The sequence below is a fragment of the Pristis pectinata genome, chromosome 19 (genome assembly GCF_009764475.1).
Source record: "Pristis pectinata isolate sPriPec2 chromosome 19, sPriPec2.1.pri, whole genome shotgun sequence".
In the NCBI taxonomy this organism is placed as follows: domain Eukaryota; kingdom Metazoa; phylum Chordata; class Chondrichthyes; order Rhinopristiformes; family Pristidae; genus Pristis; species Pristis pectinata.
In genome coordinates, this window is record NC_067423.1 from 43,586,772 (window position 1) to 43,610,068 (window position 23,297).

Sequence of the window (23,297 nt, forward strand, 5' to 3'; positions counted from 1 at the left end):
GACCTGCCCCGGTGCACCGACCGGACTGTGCTGGGACCGGCCCCGGTGCACCGACCGGAGGGGGCGCGGACCTGCCCCGGTGCACCGACCGGACTGTGCGGGGACCGGCCCCGGTGCACCGACCGGACTGTGCGGGGACCGGCCCCGGTGCACCGACCGCGCTGTGCGGGGACCGGCCCCGGTGCACCGACCGCGCTGTGCGGGGACCGGCCCCGGTGCACCGTCCTCCACAAGGACACCCTCCGCCCTCCCCCCGGGGTCGGCGGCCACCCACGTGTTCGGTCGCGGCCAATGGGCATGGCGGGCGGGCGGGCGGTGACGTCAGGCGGGGGGCGGGGCGGGCGGGCGGTGACGTCAGGCGGGGGCGGGGCGGGCGGGCGGTGACGTCAGGCGGCGGTGTGGGCGGGAGGCGCGGCCATTTTGCAGCAGCCGGCCGCTCGCCATGTTGTCCGCCGTGCTCCGCCTGGCCCCGGCCAACCCCTTCAACGCGCCCCGCTTCCAGCTGCTGCCCCCCGACCACCGCGCCGACACTGACACCGACACCCACACACACACCGCCCAGCCGCCCGCCGGCCCGGGAGTCGGCCGGCGCCTGGCTGCGGCCGCGGGGCCGGGTAAGGAGGGGAGGGGACGGGTGGGCCGGGGGTGGTGGGGGGATGGAGCCCGGGGTCCGGGGGCGGCCGCGCCGCTTCCCCCTCCTGCCGCCCGGGGCGTCGCCGTCCGTCCGTCCGCTGGCGGCCCCGGGCCGCTGCCCTTGGCCGGGACATCCGGTGACCTCTAACTCCCGGGCCGGGGCTTCGCCGCCGGTCGGTGGGCCCGGGGCCCTTCCCCTCCCCCTCTCCTGCACCCTCCCTCGCCCCCCCCCCGGTCCCCCTCTCCTGCACCCTCCCTCCCCCCCCCCCCAGTCCCCCTCTCCTGCACCCTCCCTCCCCCCCCCCCCAGTCCCCCTCTCCTGCACCCTCCCTCCCTTCCCCCCCCGGTCCCCCTCTCCTGCACCCTCCCTTCCCCCCCCCCCCCCGGTCCCCCTCTCCTGCACCCTCCCTCCCTTCCCCCCCCGGTCCCCCTCTCCTGCACCCTCCCTCCCTTCCCCCCCCGGTCCCCCTCTCCTGCACCCTCCCTCCCTTCCCCCCCGGTCCCCCTCTCCTGCACCCTCCCTCCCTTCCCCCCCCGGTCCCCCTCTCCTGCACCCTCCCTCCCTTCCCCCCCCGGTCCCCCTCTCCTGCACCCTCCCTCCCTTCCCCCCCCGGTCCCCCTCTCCTGCACCCTCCCTCCCTTCCCCCCCCGGTCCCCCTCTCCTGCACCCTCCCTCCCTTCCCCCCCCAGTCCCCCTCTCCTGCACCCTCCCTCCCTTCCCCCCCCGGTCCCCCTCTCCTGCACCCTCCCTCCCCCCGGTCCCCCTCCCCTGCACCCTCCCCCCCCCCCCCGGTCCCCCTAACCTGCACCCTCTCTCCCTCCCCCCCCGGTCCCCCTCTCCTGCACCCTTCCTCCCCACAGTCCCCCTCTCCTGCACCCTTCCTCCCCACAGTCCCCCTCTCCTGCACCCTCCCTCCCCACAGTCCCCCTCTCCTGCACCCTCCCTCCCTCCCCACAGTCCCCCTCTCCTGCACCCTCTTCCCCCCCCCGGTCCCCCACTCCTGCACCCTCTTTCCCCCCCGCGACCCTCTTTCCCCCCCGCGACCCTCTTTCCCCCCCGCGACCCTCTTTCCCCCCCGCGACCCTCTTTCCCCCCCGCGACCCTCTTTCCCCCCCGCGACCCTCTTTCCCCCCCGCGACCCTCTTTCCCCCCCGCGACCCTCTTTCCCCCCCGCGACCCTCTTTCCCCCCCGCGACCCTCTTTCCCCCCCGCGACCCTCTTTCCCCCCCGCGACCCTCTTTCCCCCCCCGCGACCCTCTTTCCCCCCCGCGACCCTCTTTCCCCCCCCCGCGACCCTCTTTCCCCCCCCCCGCGACCCTCTTTCCCCCCCCCGCGACCCTCTTTCCCCCCCCCGCGACCCTCTTTCCCCCCCCCGCGACCCTCTTTCCCCCCCCGCGACCCTCTTTCCCCCCCCGCGACCCTCTTTCCCCCCCCGCGACCCTCTTTCCCCCCCCGCGACCCTCTTTCCCCCCCCGCGACCCTCTTTCCCCCCCCGCGACCCTCTTTCCCCCCCCGCGACCCTCTTTCCCCCCCCGCGACCCTCTTTCCCCCCCCGCGACCCTCTTTCCCCCCCCGCGACCCTCTTTCCCCCCCCGCGACCCTCTTTCCCCCCCCGCGACCCTCTTTCCCCCCCCGCGACCCTCTTTCCCCCCCCGCGACCCTCTTTCCCCCCCGCGACCCTCTTTCCCCCCCGCGACCCTCTTTCCCCCCCCGCGACCCTCTTTCCCCCCCGCGACCCTCTTTCCCCCCCGCGACCCTCTTTCCCCCCCGCGACCCTCTTTCCCCCCCGCGACCCTCTTTCCCCCCCCGCGACCCTCTTTCCCCCCCCGCGACCCTCTTTCCCCCCCCGCGACCCTCTTTCCCCCCCCGCGACCCTCTTTCCCCCCCCGCGACCCTCTTTCCCCCCCGCGACCCTCTTCCCCCCCATCCTCATCTCCTAACCTTGCCCCTCGCCATCCCTTTCATCTCTCCTGCCTTCACTGTTTTCCCCCTTCCTCCCCTACTGTTTCCTGTTCCCTCTATCCACCCCACCTCTGCCTGCTCCTGAACCTGACCTCCCCAACACTGCTGCTGACCACTTCCATCCACCGCTTGCCCTCCCCTCATTCCTCATTCCTCTGGGCAACAGTTTCTTCCAGCCTTGCTCTCACTGTCCTCTCCCACACAGACCCGGAAGAGTACAGCTGCGAGTATGGCTCTGCTCGTTTCTATGCCTTGTGTGGCCTAGGTGGTATCCTCAGCTGCGGTACAACACACACGGCGGTGGTGCCCTTAGATCTGGTTAAATGCAGAATTCAGGTTTGTTGTGTGGAGTATGGTGAACAGCTCCTCGCAGGAAGATTGGGGTGAATAACTGCACGTAAAAACCAATGGTATCTGGATTGTGGAGGTGCAGGTTTAGCACCAGACACCAGAAAAATAAACCTGCCACTCCACGGTGTCTTGCCTGCTGAACATTAATCTAACCTGCCTACATTAATCTAACTGCATGGTGTGTCTTTATTTTGCTATACAGTAGAGGACTACAGCTGTGAATATGGCTCCTCCAAATTTTATGCTTTGTGTGGATTTGGAGGTATACTGAGTTGTGGTATTACACACACTGCAGTTGTTCCATTGGATCTGGTGAAGTGTCGAATCCAGGTTTGTATTTAATGTTAATATGAATTTTGCAGATGTTCCACTAGCATCCAAGTGTGGTTCCCATTGAGAAAGCCAAAGTTTTGTTAACATGAAAAATGTGAGACTGTGCACTGTTAGAATAAGCAGGTTATTTCTTTTAATTGGTGAGATTGAAGGGGTCTGATATTTAGAGGGAATTACTGAAAGTTAATGTGCAGGTATAACAAACATTTAAGAAGGCAATTGGACTTGTGCTGCAAGAGGATTTAAGTACAATAGCAGAGACAGTTTGTTCCTATCATAGAACCCCAGTAAGATGACATTGGGAATATTGTGCACAGCTCTGGCCTCCCTACCTAAGCAAAGGTATAATGTCATATAGTACAGGCAAGATTTACTGGATCGATTACTAGGACCGAAGGGTTTGAAGAGAGATTGAGCAGAATGATTTGCGCTCTGGACTTGTAGAAGAAAAAGTGATCCCTTTGAAACATGGTTCTTATTGGGGTTAACATGGTATATGCAGGGTTGATGTTTACCCTGGTTGGGGTGTCTGGGTCGCTATCAAAATAAGCAGTAGGCTATTCAGGACTAAATCAGAAGAAAATTCTTCACCCAGTGGATTACTAACCTTTGAAATTCTCAACCCACGAGGGCTGTGGAGGTTCAGTCACCAAATGTGATGCATGTCAGTCGATATGCATTCAGTGTAGCAAAGTTGGACTGAGGTAAAGGATCTACCATGATTTTAATGAGATAGAGTAGGTGCTGAATTGCCTACTTCTGTTATTTTTGTGCTGACTTCCCCCTCTATCCCTTTCCCTGACTTCAAATATTAAAAACAAGTTGCTGTCTAAGCTGTTTTTGAAAATTAACGGCATGTGATGAGTCACTTGAATGTTGGTTCTTTATTCAGGGATGGAAATCAAACGTTGCCTACTGTTATAAAAAGGGTAACTTGTTGTTTTCTGTTTTGACCAGGTGAATCCTGGCAAATATCAGTCCATCTTCAAGGGGTTTTCTGTCACAGTGAAAGAAGATGGCTTCCGTGGCTTGGCAAAGGGGTGGGCTCCAACCTTCATTGGATATTCAATGCAAGGACTGTGCAAATTTGGTTTCTATGAAGTCTTCAAGAACGTGTACAGTGGTATATTGGGTGAAGTAAGCATCTTTTTTAAACTTCAGATATAAGTATTTTCTGTATTGTGCTGTTATATGTGAACAGTGGGTATTATACATGAGTGCAAATGTATTTATGGGAGGTAGGGGTTCTAGCTGGATGAGTTACTAGTGGTAAGGGTACTTTGGGAATAAAACTGTAGTGCACGATTTCTCTTGGTCTTCTAATGGACTAAGGATGTTGAGCAGGGTAAACTGACCACAAGTCTGAGGGGCAGAATAGATGGGTGTGCAATAGTGATGAAGTGGGAAACTGCAACCCTGTGGATATGAGCAGATAAGGTACAGCTGACTGAGCACTTAAAAGGATGAAGGGGACTAGGATTTTGAATCTAAAGGCCTTGTAGTTGAGGGGATGTGTAGGGCCATGGCGCAGAATTCTAGCGGTGCTTGGTGAATAATGATGACATCAGTGAAGCTGGGATGTCATGGTTTCAATCAAACATCTTGGTTAGAAGACTTGGCTTAGTTAGTGGGCTTTCTGGGATTAGTCTCTGGTCCACCCTGCTGCAGGGTTTTGGTCTGAAACATTGACAGTTCCTCCGCCCACCACTAGGGACGCTGAGTTCCTCCTGTTTGATTTTTTTGCTCTGGATTCCAACATCTGCAGTCCCTTGTGACCTTCTAGTCTTCTGGTAGTTTAATCCATGGGTGTCTGGCTATTATCTCTCACTTTTACAGGTGACTATGAGAAATATACATGTAGTTTAAGTCCACATGGCAGTGTAGCTCGTGATCAAGATTTGGTCCTTGCCTTGGTTGGTGTCTGTGTGGAGTTTGCACACTCCCTGTGTGATTGCTTGCATTTTCCCCGGTTCTGGTTACCTCCCGCGTGCCAACAGTGTGTATGTTGTTAGGTTATTGGTTGTTGTAAGGTACCCTGGTGTAAATGGCTGGTGGAGCAGGGAGTGTGAATGATTGGGGTACAGGGACAGTGGGATTGATGAGATTGCTCTGAGGACCAGTATAGAGGGTGGCTGAATGTCCTCCTATGTTGTAAGGAAATATATGAATCTGTTAAAGAGAAAAAATATATAAGCAGTGTATGAAGGTGGTGCAGTTGAATCAGAGGCTGGTAGGTGATTAGGTGGAGACAGATGGGGAGGGGGTGGTGGACAGATAGACCCCGGTGAGGGGAAGGTTGATCAAAAGGAGACAAGAACTGGGTTTGATAAGCGTGGGGGAGGGGAACACTAGGATTAGGGTTACCTGCAAATGGAAAATTCCATGTTCATACCATTGGGCTGCAAGCTACGCTCGCCTTTCACTCCACCAGCCTCTGTGTCCGACACATTATCCTCTGCCAGCTCCAATGCGATCCCACTACCAGTCACATACTTCTGCTTTCCACATAGACTGCTCTCTTCAGGACTCCCTGGTGTGTTCATCCCTCCCCATCTCCTGGCACTTTCCCCTACAACTGGGGGAGGTGTCCCTTTGCCTCCCTTCACTGCCATCCGAGGACCTAACAGCCCTTCCAGGTGAGGTGCTTCTTCCAATCCGGTCATCTGCATTTGTGGTTCCCATTATTCCCTTGTCTACGTTGGAGAAACAAAGCATAGATGAGACGGTCATTTCGCAGAGTACCTGCACTCTGTCTGCAACAGTCATCGTGAGCTTCTGGTTGCATGTCATGTTAACGCTCCGTCCCCACACTGACCTGTCGGTCCTTGGCCTTCACCATTCCTATGGAGAGGCCAACCGCAAATTGGAAGAACAACATTTCATCCCGCTTGAGCAGCCTACAACATAATGGTATGAGATTGATACATTTTGGGCAGTTTTTGTTTTAGCATTTTACAGTGCAGAGCTCAGGAACTTTGACTTGACAGAGAAATTTAGTTAAAGTTCCATGAGTTACTGACTGCAGCCCTGTGGTGACATGTTTTGTTGGGGGGGGCGGTGGAAAGGATTGGCTGCTATCAGTCCAATAAAGGTATTTGACACAGGTTAAAAATGAAATTTTCCTTTGAGAACTAGGAGCCAGTGATTTAAATGTTCATCAGAAAAGGAATAATCTCTATCTCATTATAGGAAAATGCGTACTTGTGGCGTACATCTCTGTACCTTGCTGCATCTGCCAGTGCTGAATTCTTTGCAGATATTGCACTTGCTCCAATGGAGGCTTGTAAGGTCCGTATTCAGACCCAGCCTGGGTATGCAAACACCTTGAGGGAAGCTGCACCCAAAATGTATGCTGAAGAAGGCCTTTGGGCGTAAGTATGAGTTCTGTTCATTGGCTGAAGGTTTGCCAACACATTCCTTAGATCCACCTTTGGGATGTATCTGTCTTGCTGTTCTGGATCATTCCATGTGATGGGTTTTCCATTACGGTTGCCAGATAATCCACAACTTTCATGGTTGTACAGTCGAAGGTGCTTGAGTCATTGATGTGTGAGAATAATCTACCTGCATGTTAGCCTTGCCTGTTCCTTTGTGAATAGTCTGTATTACATTCTATTTCCTGCCACTGGGACTTGGCTGATTTGCGGACATAAAAATTGTATTTTTAAAGTCAGTTTTTGATTTGGGAGCACTGCTGGGAATCGGTTTATCCATCGTGCATGATCTAGAGGAAACTGTGCAGCATTAGGCCGCACAAAATGTTGCCTAGACGAGTTATGAGTTGTAAGGAGCGAGTGGATAGGCTGGGGCTGTTGCCCTGGAGCACAGGATGTGGAGGGTGACCTTGCAGAGACTTATAAAATCATGGTTTTATAAATTCAGAAGATAAAGATGCACGGGATCCAGGGTGAATTGCAAGTTTGGATTCTGAACTAGTTTGCCCGTAAAAGACATAGTAGAGGTGGAAGGTTGTTTTTCTGGCTGGAGGTCCGTGACCACTGGTGTTCCGCAAGGATCGGTGCTGGGACCTCTGTTGTTTGTTATGTATATCAATGATTTGGATGACAATGTAGATGTTTGCAGATGACACCAAGATCGGTGGAGTTGTGGACAGTGTAAAGGACGATCAAATAATACAGCGGGATACAGATCAGTTACAGATATGGGCAGAGAAGCGGCAGATGCAGTTTAATCCGGGCAGTGTGAGGTGTTGCACTTCGGGAGGTCAAATGAACAAAGAAAGCGTGCAGTTAATGGTCGGCCCCTTAATAGCATTGAGGTACAGAGGGATCTTGGGTCCAGGCCCATAGTTCGCTGAAAGTGGCGATGCAAGTGGATAATGTGGTAAAGGCAGCGTATGGAATGCTTGCCTTCATTGGTAGGGGTGTTGAGCACAAGAGTAAGGAAGTCATGCTGCAGCTGTATAAAACTTTAGACCGCACTTGGGAGTATTGTGTGCGGTTCTGGTGGCCCCATCATAGGAAGGATGTGGAGGCTGCGGAGAGGGTGCAGAAGAGGTTTACCAGGACGCTGCCTGGATTAGAGGGTATGAGCTATAAGGAAAGGTTGGACAAACTTGGGTTGTTCTCCCTGGAGCGTCAGAGGCTGAGGGGAGACATGATAGAGGTTTTTCAAACTGAGAGGCATAGATAGGGTAGACAGTCAGAATCTGTTCCCCAGGGTAGAAATGTCAAACACCAGAGGACATGTTTTTAAGGTTGTGGGGGTGAGGGGAGTAAGTATAAAGGTGACGAGTTTCTTTTACACAGAGAGTGATAGGTGCCTGGAGTGGGTTACTGGGGTAGTGGTGGAAGCAGGCAGTTTGGTGGAGTTTAAGAGGCTTTTAGACAGACGCATGAATATAAAGGAAATGGAGGGATGTGGACAATAAACAGGACGTTTAGTTTAAATCAGGATCAGCACAACGCTGTGGACCAAGTGGCCTGTCCCGTGCTGTACGGTTCTATGTTTTGTGAGAGGCATAGCTAGGTTAGATGGTCAGTCTTTTTCCCAGGGTAGGGGAGTCTAAAACTAGAGGGCATAGGTTTAATGTGAGAGGGGAAAGATTTAAAGGGGATCTGAGAGGCAACTTTTGGGTATGTGGAAAGAGCTGCCAGAGGTGTTGGTGGAGGCAGGTACAATTACAACATTTAAAAGCTATTTGGACAAGTACGTGGCTATGGTTTAGAGTGATATGGAACTAGCGTAAATAGGCATCTTGGTCAGCATGGATGTCTTGGGCTGAAGGGCCCATTTCTGTGCTGTATATTTCTATGATTATTAATACAGGTGTAGATAAATGTGGGTTTTCCAAAGTATATGGGTTTAGAGGGACACTGTTGCTGAACACGTGACTTCAGTGTTGAGTGGCCTTTGTCTGCTTTCTGCCAGTGCTATATTTTTCAGCAGGCAGTCTGATGGACTTTGATAACAGCAGCCCAGAAGAAACTGATGTATGTTTGAGCATGAATAAAGAATTAATTAACTGACAGAAAACTGATGTGATGTATATTGCCACCTATTGGAAGATAGGAGAAAGTAATTGCAGTACTGAAAATAAATGACGAAGTTCCGTTCTACTTGTTATCAGTTTAAATATCAGCATTAATTTGGAAGGATGGACTGATACGAAGTCACCTCTTCAGTACAAGATGTTTGAAGTGGGTTTTGGACTTTACAGGAAATTTCTTCTGTCTTCACATTTTGAATTCTTCCTGTATTGCAGGATTTGATAGATTAAAAGCTTCACTCGTACTTTTTGTTCAACAGATTCTACAAGGGTGTTTCTCCTCTTTGGATGAGACAGATTCCCTACACAATGATGAAGTTTGCTTGTTTTGAGCGCACAGTTGAAGCACTATACAGATATGTGGTGCCCAAACCTCGTGATGACTGTTCCAAGGCAGAGCAGCTAGTGGTGACTTTTGTTGCTGGCTATATTGGTAAGACAGTTATTTGGAAACGTTTTACAGACTATTGGATGTCTGGTGTATGTGTGTTCCACAAGTGATGGTAAAAGAAATTCACAACTTTCCAAAGGGGAATTTGATCTGTTTTTTGAGAAGAGAAGGACTTAAGAGCCAGCTTGATTATTTTTATGCTACAGAAGTACTGCCTTTTGAGCTTATAATTAAGGGGTAGGGTGAATGCTAACTGGCGCTCTGGATTGCCCATCAGTGCATTCAGTTTTTATCTTAAGGTTGCCCTGAAATGGCTATTTGTAGCTGGCTCACAATGCTGGTGGCTGACGTGGTTTTAGTAAAGCAGTCTTCATGGGATGCTTCCAGTGGGGTGAAAACTTCTCTTACTCAAATGTTCCAATACTTTTGAAAATAATTCCTTGGCATCTATAGACAGTCGTTAACCTTCTGTATATTCTTTCCAGCCGGTGTGTTTTGTGCTATTGTATCTCACCCTGCCGACTCTGTGGTGTCTGTGTTGAATAAGGAAAAGGGCAGCTCTGCTTTTCAAGTTCTCAAGAGGCTTGGACCTGCAGGTGAGCAATATTCTGCTTTCCAGATGTGCAGTTTTCCCATTTCCCAGTGAAAGATGTGGTGAGTGGATGTTCTGTCTTGCAGGTGTGTGGAAGGGGTTGTTTGCCCGTATCATCATGATCGGCACACTGACCGCCTTGCAGTGGTTTATCTACGATTCGGTTAAGGTTTACTTCAGGCTTCCTCGCCCACCACCACCTGAGATGCCAGAGTCACTGAAGAAGAAGCTTGGACTGACTAATTGAAAGATACACAGATGGACTGGGCCACATGTGTTGCATCCATAAGACATGTAAAAAGTTTTATTTAATATTCAGAGTATCATGTCTGTAATGCCTCGTTGGTGAATGCTGGCAAAGTGGGTACAGTATTCGTCATCTCCACTTCTGAATAAAGAGCATTAACCCAAGTTTTAGATGTGTAAACCGATCACTTTATTTTCAGGTTTGTTTAATCAGTTTAAAATAGCTTGGATTCAAACTTTGTTTTTATGAAATACAAGATCAGCCCATTTTGGAAATTTGCTATTGGTGGACATCTAGGCAGGAATCATTTGGCTACACCAGAGCTATTGTATATTTGGTTCAGTCAGTAAAAACTGTTTAAAGCTGCTTAGACGTTGTTGATTTGTGACTGAGTTCGTCTGTAAATTTAATTGCTTGAGTTAAACTTTTTAAAGTCACTCCTTGTATTCTCTGCAGGTAAACATCAGTTTTAGTAGTTGTGCAATTAAAGGTGTACAAGGTTAATATTACCAAAGTGGTGTAGGCATGTAGACTCTGCTGCCATGGATGTTCTGTCAAAATCTAATAAAATGTTTGCAAGCTTACCAGCTGCTTAATGATCCCTTCATTGTGGAAGAATTGGCAGTTCTGCTAAATTATTCTGTAGATACAACAGTAACAAAAGTTAATTTAAGAACATGGAACAGTACAGCACAGGAACAGGTCCTTACGTCCACCTTGTCTGTACTTGTCCTGATGCCAAATTAAACAAAAGTGTTTAAACCACCACAGAGCTATCAAGGTGTCTTGGTGAACTCGGTGTGTTGGAAGAGCTGTCATCCTTACCCTGGGTGACCATTGTCATTCCAGAATCACAGTCTGATTTACTCTTTAACTGGCCTGAAGTGGAGGATGTTCTTTATACCACCTTGAGACCAATAAGATTTGGGGGAAATCTTGCAAACTGTGAATTTTAAAATTGAAAGGCTGTAACATTGAAATGTAAAATGTATGCATTTAACATTTCAGGTGTATTGCAATTTTCAAACAGGTTTAATAAGGCTAACAATCAAATGGAACCAAGACACTCCTTTTGTTCACTGATTTTTAGTTATTGGGGTCAGTAAGCATTAAAAATAAATCTGCAACAATTTTTCTTGTTTTATGCTCTTTGGTGCATTCACTTTCTGGGCTGTGCTTTCACAAGCAACTGTTTTGTCACTGTTATTATCCTGTGGCTGTCACTACTTATCAGCTGACTTTTAGACTGTGGAGTCCAGCTGTGAAGGGCATAGATAGGGTAGACAGTCAGAATCTGTTCCCCAGGGTAGAAATGTCAAACACCAGAGGGCGTGCTTTTAAGGTTAGAGGGGGGCGGTTTAAAGGTGACGTGAGGGGCAAGTTTTTTATGCAGACGGTGGTAAGTGCCTAGAATGGGTTACTAGGGGTAGTAATGGAAGCAGGCAGCTTGGAGTTTGAGACTTTTAGACACATGAGTATGGAGGGATGTGAATGATACACAGGAGGAGGACATTTAGTATAAATTGGCATCAAGATCAGCACAACATTGTGGGCCAAATGGCCTGTCCAATGCTGTACTGTTCTTTTGCCAAATTGGAGTGGGGAAGAGTCCAACTTTTGTTCACGGGCCCTGGCTAGAGATTAGAAATTATAACTCCCTGGATAGAAATGGGTGCAGACCAGGGATGACTGCACCCTCTTCAGTGCAATCACATTCTTCCTATGTTCCTATCAAGTTCTTTGTCCATATCCCCATCAAGCCTCTCTTCACCTGCCTCTCTACTCACTACGTCACCTAGTTTAGTTTCCCCATTTATCCCTTGAACCAGCCCATTGATACAGGGGGTAGTTGGGGGTCCAAGCACCAATCCCTGCCGTACCACTCGAATCACAGAACCCTGCCTTCCGTCCACTAACAGATTCTCAATCCGCATCTGATATTAAACTCCTTCCATGTTCTCCAACTTTGTTAATCAACCTTCTGTGGGGATTTTATCGGGATATCCAGATGCAGCACAGGACAGAGAGAGAAGACAGAAACAAATCCAAATAAAAGGGAATGAGAGGGAGAAAGAAATTGCAAAAGGCAGGAGAGAAATCTAGGATCCGAAACACTATGATGCTGGAGGAACTCAGCAGGCCAGGCAGCATCCGTGGGGAAAAGCAGGCGGTCAACGTATTTGGGTCAGGACCCTTCTGCGTTTCTCTAGATTCAGTGAGAGAGGGGTACCAGGGACAAATATTCTGAGGGACAGACAGATGAAAATGGAACAGTAAAACAGCAATAAGACAGCGTAAGCACCTGGGACAGAGCATGTGTAGGGAACGAGTGTGAGGCAGGCACAGAATCAGGTAGTGAGATTGTGAAAGTACAAGAGAGAGAGAGCAAGCTGTTGCATAGCAGGGGGCAGAGTGTTCATGTAGCTCTTGCACTGAAGGCTTTTTGCCAAACTAGCTCCTGTCTTTATAAAGCAAAATGAGGCTCTTCATTTCTTACTCATCAGCTTGTCCATTCTTCCCCTAAATGTATCCATACTCTTCACCTTAACCCCTCCAGTTCCTCATTCACCACTCTTGGGATAAAGACGTTTCATCTGAATTCTGATTTCTTGGTGACCATCATATTGACTGCTTCTAGCTATTACCATCCCCTGCAAGTAGTAATATTCCCCCTCTCTCTCATTTCCCCCCCTCGCCCACCTCCCCCATGCTATGAAAATATTTCATCCTTTCATTTGTCACTCCAGCTTTTCCTCACATGATGAGGTCCCCACTATGTTCATCCTTTCCTGATGGGTTTCTCCTGATATTTCTGCTATCGTCCTTGTAAATCTCTGCGCCCTCTCCAATATAGCAGCCAGAACTGCGTACGGTATTCGAAGTGTAGCCAAGCTTCCCTATTTTTCAGTTCTATGCATTGAGAATTAAAACATAGTGTTTCTGTGGCCCTCTTGCCCTGTGACACAGCATTCTTGTCATTGCGGTATTTCTTCCTCGACCCTATCCAAATAACAATGAGCTACGTCCCCCCTCCACCCCATTCTTCCTACAGTAATGCACCACCTCCTGCCTATCAACACAACTGCATTTACCAATTTGCCTGTTTTGCAAGCTTAGTAATAATCATACAACACAGAAACAGGCCTTCAGCCCAACCAGTCCATGCTGCCAAGATTCCTATCTAATCTAGTCCCATAATGTCCTCCTGTAACTTGCTGAGTCCTCGGTACGATCTCCCCACCCCAAATTAAGAATCATTCTGAAATTTATATGGCCTCTATTGTTAGATGTACTATCCTTGTCTATATTGTTATTTCAAAGGACTCAGTAAGGCTGGACATTTTGAAACTTGCCCATCGCTCTTTTACTTTCTGGATGTTTTCCTATTTTACCTTTCAATAAATACTAGCTCTCTAGTCTGGTGTTTTTTAGATGTTTCCTACCTGGATGCGCACCTAAAGGTTTTGAAATTTCGCCCTGAATTCAAGTCCTTAACGTGCATTTTTGAGAAGAAGCGGTAGCAGTAGCCCTGAACCTCGGGGAACAAGAGAGATTTACACAGCTCTCCATTACCTGACCCGGTTGGCGGGTCAGTTGGCCGCTGTAATTTGCCCTCGGCGTAGGTGGACAGCGGGAGAATCTGACGGGAGGTGGATGAAGAAAACAAATTAGAATCATAGTCCTAGATACAGGCCCTTTGACTCCGTGCTGATCATCAGCCACCCACTTACACTAATCCTACATTAATTCCATTCTGTTATTTCCCCCACATTCCCTCTGCTGATTTGTGAAATGGGGTCCTTGGTGGTCAGAGTGGATGTGATGGGCCGAAGGGCCTTGTTTCCCTGCTGTATGTCTTCCTCAGCAGGGTGGTGTAAGTGGCAAAGGGAGTGTCTGTGACCCCTAAAGACTATTAAGTAATAAAATCGTTAACGCATTGACGTATTTACAGTGCTGCAAACCATTAAAGGAATGAACTGTAACCTATTACCTGCTGTAATACCTTCATTGAAATGAATGGGTTGGTTGACTCCTGAGCCAGGTTGCACCAGCTGCCCGGCGTAAGTACAGGGAAGTTCCAGCAAGCTCCTCCTCCACCAGTGGACCCCAGCCAGGGTCCAGCAGCAGACCTTGGCGGTAATTTCAGAAACTTGCCGCAATCCTCAGTGTTCCTGCTCCGACCATGGTGGATGCCGTCGGCTGTGTACAGAAAACTCCCCATACCTGAGCTACTGGCTGACTAATTTGGATGCGACCTGCATACCTGACTCCGCTTACTTTGACGTGTTTGATGCATGTTGTTTGACCTTGCTTCTCTGTGTTTGACCTTGGCACATTTAAAATTATGATGTATCGGGGGGAGGCCTCAGGCAGAGACCTCCCTTTTGTGATGCCCTTCCAATTGTCTTTTCTCTGATTCATCCAAGTCAGATCTTTGTAACTAATATGTTTTTTAAAAGGGGGGGGGGGTTCAGAGTGATTAATACAAATCCTTCCCTCATTGAGGTCGGAACCCCAACTAACGTAACTTGGGTAATGTAGCTGGCTACAATGAACCCTTTAAATGTGCAAACTGGAGTCCTTTGATGTAAATCAGACCAATTTCTTTCGACTCTAGGTTATTAAATAGGCAGTGCTACCATGATGAGAGGTTTGCAGAGCGAAGAAAAGCAGTGGGTTATGGTGAGTGGAAGGGAAGGTACCGTGGTGTTTCCCAGGAGTAGTGACTGCTAATGTTGGTACCTGTAGAGTCACAGAGGGTTGTACGGCATGGAAGCAGGTTGTTGACTCCAACTTGTCCCTGCCAACCAGTGGGCACCCATTCGTATAAATCCCATCTTTTAGCACTTGGCCTGTGCCCCTCTATGCCTTGGTGATTCAAGTGCTCATCTAGACACTTCGGAAATGCTGTCACCACCCTCTTAGACACTGTGTTCCAGGTACTCGCCACTCTCTGGGTGATAAGATATTTCTTTATTAGTCACATGTACATCTTTCACGTAGAATGTGCTGGGGGCAGCCCGCAAGTGTCGCCACGCTTCTGGTGCCAACATAGCACGCCCACAACTTCCTAACCCGTACGTCTTTGGAATGCGGGAGGAAACCGGAGCACCCGGAGGAAACCCACGCAGACACGGGGAGAACGTACAAACTCCTTACAGACAGCGGCCAGAATTGAACCTGGGTCTCTGCCGCTGTAATAGCGTTCGTTACGCTACCATGCCCCTCGGATTCCCTCTGAATCTCTTCCCCCTTATCCTAAACCTATGTCTAGTTTTATTCACCTCTGATAATGGGAAAAGTTTCCTGCAGTCTGCTCATAATTCTGTATCTCAATCATGTACCATCTTAACCTCCTCTGCTCCAGGGAGAACAGACCCAGTCTCTCCTCAGACACTCCATCCCAGGCAACATCCTGGTGAACGTCCTGTGCACCCTCTCCCCCACTATCACATCCTTCACATTCACATCCATGTGTGATCTATTTAAAGCTGAGAGATTGAAAGGTTTTGGATCTCAGAAGCTCTCAGCTGCGGTAATCAGGAGTGGGAATGGTGCGCTGGCCTTCACGCTGCATGACAACGACTACAGGAATAAAGACATCTCACTGCAATGCATCTGGAATACTGGGCCGGGTCTCCCGTACGAAGGAAGGATGAATGTGATAAGAGTGCAGCAAAAACTCACCAGTTCGATTCCTGGGAACGGTGGTTGTCCTGTGAGGAGGGATTAAGCATACAGAGCCCTGTACTCTCAAGAGTTTAGCGGAATAAGAGGTGATCTCATCAAAGCACTCAGAATTCACGCAGGGGCTACACTGTAAGTGCAGGGATGTTACTTCCCCCAGCTCGGGTATCTAGAACCAAGGTTATCTCAAAATAAGGGACTCGTCTCTCAGGAAAAAGACATTTCTTCACGTGGTGGTGGTGGCGGGGGGGGGGGGGGGGGGGGGGGGGGTTGGTGGTGGTCGGTGACTTTTTAGAATTCTTTACCGGTGAGGGTTGTGGAGTTTGCATTGAGTCTATTCAAGACCGATAGATGGAGCTTTTGGTGGGGATTGAGGGATATGCAGAAAAACGGGGTTTTTCTGCGTGTCTGTGTGTGCATGGGGCTATTAGTGCTCTTAACTGTGCGTGGTTCTGAGAGGTGTGTCACGTGGTTGTGTGTGTGAGTCTGTCTACATCATAATGAGTGGATGTGTGTGTGTGAGACTGTGCCTCACTCTGCGGCCGATGTTTGTGAGTCAGATGTTGAATGCGGTTCCTTTGGTGTATGAGTCACAGGCCCTTTGGTCCACCTTCTCCATGTCCACCATCAAGTACCTATCTACACGAACAAACACACAAAAGAGCTAACGGAACTCATCGAACTCCTTCATCGATGAAGGCCCTCAACCTGAAACACCGACTGTCCATCTCCCTCATAGATGTTGCCTGACCACTGAGTTCCTCAAGCTCCTTTGTGTGTTACTCCAGATTTCCAGCATCTGCAGTCTCTTGTGTCCCCAACTACACCAGTCCAATTTACCAGCACTTGTCCCGTAGCCTTTTATACCTTGGTGATTCAAGTGCTTGTCCAGACGCTTATATACCATGGGTGTCTGTCTTCACTACCCCCTCAAGAACTGTGTTCCAGATTCCAACCATCTTCTGGGTGGAAAGATTCTTCCTCAGTTCCCCTCTGAACCTCCGACTTCTCACCTTAAACCTAAACCCTCTGGTTTCGGACACTTCTGCCTTGGGAGAAGCTTTCCTACTATCGACCCTATTTGTGCCCCCCCCCCAACGACTCTGTACATCTCTGTGAGGTCCCCATTCAGCCTCCTCTGCTCCAAGGACAACAGGCCCAGCCTATCCGGACTCTCCTCATCACTGAAACGCTCCGTCCCAGGTAATGTTCTGGTGAATCTGCTCTGCACCGTCTCCAGTGCAATCACATCCTTCTATAGAACTGCTCGCAGTACTCCAGCTGTGGCCTAATCAGTGACCTCCCTGCTCTTTTATTCTATCCCCAGCTGAGGAAGGCAAGCATCCCATGTGCCTTCTTCACCAGCTTATCTACCTGTGTTGCCACCTTCTGGGTTCTTCGGACTTGTACATCAAGGTCTCTTTGTTCCTCAGTACTCCCCAGGGTCAGACCATTTATGGCGTATGCCCTACGCTTATTAGACCCCACAGTATGTTCCATCTGCCGTTGCTCTGCCCAGCTTCTCAGCTGTCCAAAACCATTCTCCGCCTGATTACCCTCCTCATTATCAACGACACCAGTACTGTGTTAACTGCAGACTTGCTACTAGTATCTCCTACACCGACACCGAAGTCATTAGGAGCCGGGGAGGTCATGTTGCAGCTCTATAGGTCGCTGGTCAGACCCCACTTGGAGTATTGTGCTCAGTTCTGGTCGCCTCACTACAGGAAAGATATGGAAGCCATAGAGAGGGTGCAGAGGAGACTTACAAGGATGCTGCCTGGAATGCGGAGCATGCCTTATGAAAGCAGGTTGATGGAACTCTGCCTTTTCTCCTTGGAGAGACTGAGGATGAGGGGGGACCTGATAGAGGTGTATAAGATGATGAGAGCTATTGATAGGGTAGATAGTCAGAGGCTTTTCCCCAGGGCTGAAATGGTGGCCACAAGAGGACACAGGTTTAAGGTGCTGGGGAGTAGATATAGAGGAGATGTCAGGGGTAAGTTTTTTACTCAGAGAGTGGTGAGTGTGTGGAATGGGCTGCAGGAAACGGTGGTGGAGGCTGATACGATAGGGTCTTTCAATAGACTGTTAGATCGGTATATGGAGCTGAGTAAAATAGAGGGCTATGGGTAAGCTCAGTAATTTCTAGGGTAGGGACATGTTCGGCACAGCTTTGTGGGCCGAAGGGCCTGAATTGTGCTGTAGGTTTTCTATGTTCTATGTTCTATTAATGTATATAACAAACAGCAGGTCACAGGTTTACAGTCACAGAGCAACCCTCCACCATCACCCTATGCCTCCTATTACCAAGCCAATTTTGGATCTAACTTACCAATTTGCCAGAGATATTATTATAATATCTTTATGTGTATAATTTTGGGTTCCAACCTTTTGGGCTCCAACCTTTTGGACCTGTTTCCTTTGCAGGACGCCTTACTGAAGTCCATGTAAGCCATATCTACTGCATTGCCTTCATCCATAGATTTAGTAACCGCTGCAAAAAAACTCAATTAAGTTTTTCAGACAGAATCTCCCACTAACAAATCCGTGCTGACTGTCCCTGACCAGTCCCTGCCTTTCCAAGTGTAGAATCATGCTGTACCTCAGAATTTTTTGCAGTAATTTCCCGGCCACTGGCGTTAGACTCACAGGCTGTAAGTACCTGCCTTATCCCGTCCTGAAGAAAAAAAAACATTTGGCACCTCACCAGTGAAGATCTGGTGAAGTACCTGCCTGCCCGTCCTGAAGAAAAAAAACATTTGGCACCTCACCAGTGAAGATCTGGTGAAGTACCTGCCTGCCCGTCCTGAATAAAAAAAACATTTGGCACCTCACCAGTGAAGATCTGGTGAAGTACCTGCCTGCCCGTCCTGAAGAAAAAAAACATTTGGCACCTCACCAGTGAAGATCTGGTGAAGTACCTGCCTGCCCGTCCTGAAGAAAAAAAACATTTGGCACCTCACCCAGTGAAGATCTGGTGAAGTACCTGCCTGCCCGTCCTGAAGAAAAAAAAACATTTGGCACCTCACCAGTGAAGATCTAAATATCTCCACCAGGGCCCCAGCATTCTCCTCCCTTGCCTCCCACAACAGCCTGAGATGCATCTCATCAGGCCCTGGGCATCTATCCATCTTTATATCTGCTAAGACAGCTAATATCTCCTGCATTTTTAATCTGATCCTGCTCTAGAATTTCACCACCCGACTGAATTCTCCAATGAAAACGTCTTTCTCATTAGTGAATACAATTGAGAGGTATTCATTTAAGATCTCGCCCACGTCGTCTGGCTCCACATGTTGTTTGCCCCTTTGATCCTTATGGTGCCTACTCATTCCCTAGTTAACCTCTTGATTTTAATATATGCATAAACTCCTTTGGGATTTTCCTTAATCTGATCTGCCAGTGATATTTGATGCTCCAGGCTTCACTGGACTTGTCGTCTTTACCTTTCACCCTGATGGCAACATGTTGGCTCTTGTACTGTGAAAGGTCACGGCTGTCACGTGACGCCATCGAGTACCGGTCGAAAGCGACACCACTGTCAATCAAGGTCTGGCTCCACCCGCTCATTAGTGCCCACTCTTGACCAGTGGCTCCCGCGCACACCTTTTGTACCTGGCCATGACCCATGGGACCTGTTGAATTACCTGGGCTGGCTCCACCCAGCTCTCCAGCACTATAAAGAATGCCACATATGCGTGGCTCTTTCTCTTTTTTGATTGCTGCAGGAGTCGAAACCACACCGAGGGACCACTGGTGAGAGTGTGCACTTCCACAGGGGTTTAGGAGCATCCTAAGTAGATTCCCGGTAGCGTAGAGCTGATGCTTGTCCAGAATCAGGAGGTTCAGGCACCGTATTGCATTTTCCCTGGTAGTTTGTAACTAGTTCGCTCTGTGTGTGTGCGTGTGTGTGTGTGTGTGTGTGTGTGTGTGTGTGTGTGTGCGCGCGCGCGCGCGCATTTCACCCCCGTTGCGACTCCCTCCACGTTCCGCGATCACCTGAGTGTGTGTGTGCGAGTGTGCATCCGTTCCCGTTCATTCTGTTCCCCCCTCATTCCGTTCCCGCGTTTGTCTTTGTGAATAAATCCTTCTTTTTTTCAAAATCCAAAGGCTGTGTCCAGAGTCCTCTACCTTTGGGACCCCAAAGAACCTTTTCTCACAACAGCTCTGAACTCTCATTATTTAATTCCTGAAGGATTCCCGCCCTAAGTGTAGCTTTAACTGCAAATAGTTGCTCCCTGTCTGCCTTTACCTGGTCCTGTCGAATGATATTGAAATCGACCTTCCCCTCCCAAATCAGACACTTTATTTCTGGACCATCCTGTTCCCTCTCCATAACTACTCTGAAGCTTTCTGAGTTATGGTCACTATTCCCAAAGTGCTCGCCCACTGACACTTCATCCACTTGCCTGGTTTCATTCCCTAGAATTAGGCCTACCACTGCCCAATTCTCTCTTCTCTCCTCTCCCATCAGGTAGAGGATACAGGAGCCTGAGGGCACGTACCACCAGACTTAAGGACAGCTTCTGCCCCACTGTGGATAAGACTATTGAATGGTTCCCTTATACCCTGAGATGGACTCTGACCTCACGGTCTACCTTGTTGTGACCTTGCACCTTATTGCACTGCGCTTTCTCTGTAACTGTGACACTTTACTCTGTACTGTTATTGTTTTTACCTGTACTACATCAATGCACTTTGTACTAACTCAATGTAACTGCACTGTGTAATGAATTGACCTGTACGATCGGTATGCAAGGACAAGTTTTTCACCGTACCTCGGTACAAGTGACAATAATAAACCAATACCAATACCAAATAGTAGCACTATTTATGTACTGGCATAAAAAATCTGTCCTGGATGCACTTTAAAAATTCCAACCATCTAATCCTTTCACACTAAGCCGATCGCAGGGAATATTAGGAAAGTTGAAATTTCCTACCACTGCAACCTTCAAAGAACCCTCCTTCATTATTGCAGTGATAGCCTCCTTGATCAATAATGCAATTCCGGGGCACGGTAGTGTAGCCATTAGCGTGACGCCTTACAGCGCCAGCGACCCCGGCTTCAATTCCCGCCACTGCCTGTGAGGAGTTTATACGTTCTCCCCGTGTGTCTGCGTGGGTTTCCTCCGGGTGCTCCGGTTTCCTCCCACATCCCAAAGACATACGGGTTAGGAAGTTGTGGGCGTGCTATGTTGGCGCGGGAAGCGCGGCGACACTTGCGGGCTGCCCCCAGAACACTCTACGCAAAAAGATGCATCTCACTGTGCGTTTCGACGTACGTGTGACTAATAAAGAGATCTATCTTCTCGCCCTCCCCGTTCCATCTGTCCATCACTCCTCCCTTATCTGGTCCCACCTATCACCTACTAGCCTCTATCTCTACCTTCCCCTCCCCTCCTCCTCCCCTCCCCTCTCCTCCTCCTCCCCCACCTGGTTCCATCTGCCTAATCTTTTCCTCTCTCACCTACCATCTAGGAGCCTCTTCCTCAGTACTTCCACCCACCCCCATCCAGTTCCATCTATCGCACCTCTGTCTCACCCCTCCCTCTCGCTTCTATCTTCTACACCCTTGACCGGCCCTCTTGACTCCACAGACCCCTTCTCGGCCTCCTGAGTTCACCCAGTGGTTTGTTTTCCGTTGGGAGATTTTTAAACCTTCGCTGGCCACGGGTGAGCTGCCAGATGACCGGAGGCCAGCAAGTGCGGTGCCTTTATTCAAGAAGGGCATCAGGCATAAACCAGCCAATCACAGCCTGTGAGGTAAGAAATTCCAAGGCACAGAATTAATCAAAAATGGTCAGCAGCGTTTTGTTGGAGGAATATCCTTCGGACAAACTTGACTGAAATTTTTGAAGAGGTAACAAAATGTGTTGGTGAGGGTAGGGGAGTTGATGTGCTCCATACGGACTTCAGTGAAACATTTGACAAGGTCCTACGAGGGAGACTGATCCAAACCTTGACAGCCCATTGGACCGCCTGTTTTTCTCCACGGTTGCTGCCTGGCCTGCTGAGTTCCTCCAGCATCAGGGCGTTTTTCATCCAGATTCCAGCGGTCCTTTTGCTTCTCTGCACCCACACAAGTTTGGCAAGTCGGTCCCAAACTCGGCTTGGTGATGGGAGGCAGAGGATGATGGTGGAGTATTGCTTTGTGATCGAGAGCCTGGGATCAGTGGCGTACCACAGAGACCGCACTGTTTGTCACGTACTTTAACAAACTGGGTGTGATTGTAGGGTGCACAAGACCAGGGATCCCCGGCAGCACAGGTAGACAAGTGATGTGAGATATTTGCCTATGTCAAGCAGAGAATATATGAACAGGCAAGTACTGGTACAACTTTATAAAACATTAGTTAGGCCACAGCTGGAATATAGTGTGCAGTTCTGGTCACTGCACTATAGGAAGGCTGTAGCTGCACTGGGGAGGATTTTGCCTGGGACAGAGTGTTTCGGTTATGAGGTGTAAGCCAGAAGATTGTGGTTAGTTAAATCAGGTCAGATGATAAAGAGCAATTAGCAGGACATTTGAAGAAACGGGATGAGGAAGGGACGTAACCATGATAACGGAAAGGCTGAGAGAATAGTTCACCTGAAGTTGGAAAAATTCAATATTCATTCCAGAGGGTTGCAAATTGCCTGGACATAAGATGTTGTTCCTCTAGATTACACTGGGCCTCTATGACAGAGGAGAGACTGGATAAGTGGGGGTTGGTTTTCTTAGAGTGGAAGAGGCTGAGGGGCATCTGATAGAGGTGTCTAAATTATGAGGGGTATACAGCGGGGAGATAGCAAGGAACTTCTCCCCATGGGACTTGAGGGACGGAATTTCAGAGAGAGATTGAGCAAGCTAGGTCGTTATTCACTGGAGCTAAGGAGAATGAGGTGTATAAAATCATGAGGGGCATAGAAAGGGTGAATACGCACAGTCTTTTTCCCAGGGTTGGGGAATCAAAAACTAGAGGGCACAGGTTTAAGGTGAGAGGGGAGAGATTTAATAGGAACCTGCGGGACAACTTTTTCACCCAGAGGATGGAACGAGCTGCCAGAGGAAGTGGTTGAGGCAGAGACATTAACAAAGGTACTCGGGCAGATACAGGGACAGGAAAGGTTCAGAGGGATATGGGCCAAGCACGGGCAAATGGAACTAGCTTAGATGGGAATGTTGGTCGGCATGGACTGGTAGTGCCGAAGGGCCTGTTTCCCTGCTGTCTGACTCTGCAGCGGAGGCCACCAGTTTAGGGTGAGGGGGAAGAGGTTCAGAGGGGATCTGAGGAGGGCTTTGTTCCCCCAGAGGGTGGCTGGGCTCTGGCGGGCACTGCCTGAGGTGAGGGGTAGGGGAGGCAGGGACCGGAGAGGGCCCCAGGCGGAGGAGGCGAGGGGGTCCGCACCGGGGTGGGACTGAGGGGCAGCAGGGGCACGGCGGGCCGAGCGGCCTGACCGTGTGGGTGGCACAGATTGTGGGAACGCGCAGTGTTTGGAGTGTGGGGGCGGGGACGCGCGGGGACGCGCGGCGTGTGGGGGCGGGGACGCGCAGTGTGTGGGGGGGGGCGGGGACGCGCAGCGTGTGGGCGGGGACACTCGGGG

The 23,297-nt window shown here is 49.9% G+C and overlaps 1 protein-coding gene and 1 non-coding gene across 2 annotated transcripts; both read left to right on the forward strand.

The window, feature by feature from the left end:
• The first annotated feature begins 384 nt into the window (after window positions 1-384).
• LOC127580253 (phosphate carrier protein, mitochondrial-like) lies at window positions 385-10,603 on the forward strand. Its single transcript, XM_052033410.1, has 7 exons — window positions 385-614; window positions 3,150-3,277; window positions 4,238-4,417; window positions 6,470-6,651; window positions 9,050-9,222; window positions 9,666-9,776; window positions 9,859-10,603. Exons 1-7 carry the CDS (start codon window positions 443-445, stop codon window positions 10,017-10,019), a joined length of 1,107 nt encoding a protein of 368 aa, XP_051889370.1. The 5' UTR covers window positions 385-442; the 3' UTR covers window positions 10,020-10,603.
• Window positions 6,689-6,932, forward strand: LOC127580652 (small nucleolar RNA SNORA53). Its single transcript, XR_007957853.1, has one exon. It is a non-coding gene; the product is annotated as a small nucleolar RNA SNORA53 (small nucleolar RNA).
• Window positions 10,604-23,297: the final 12,694 nt, after the last annotated feature.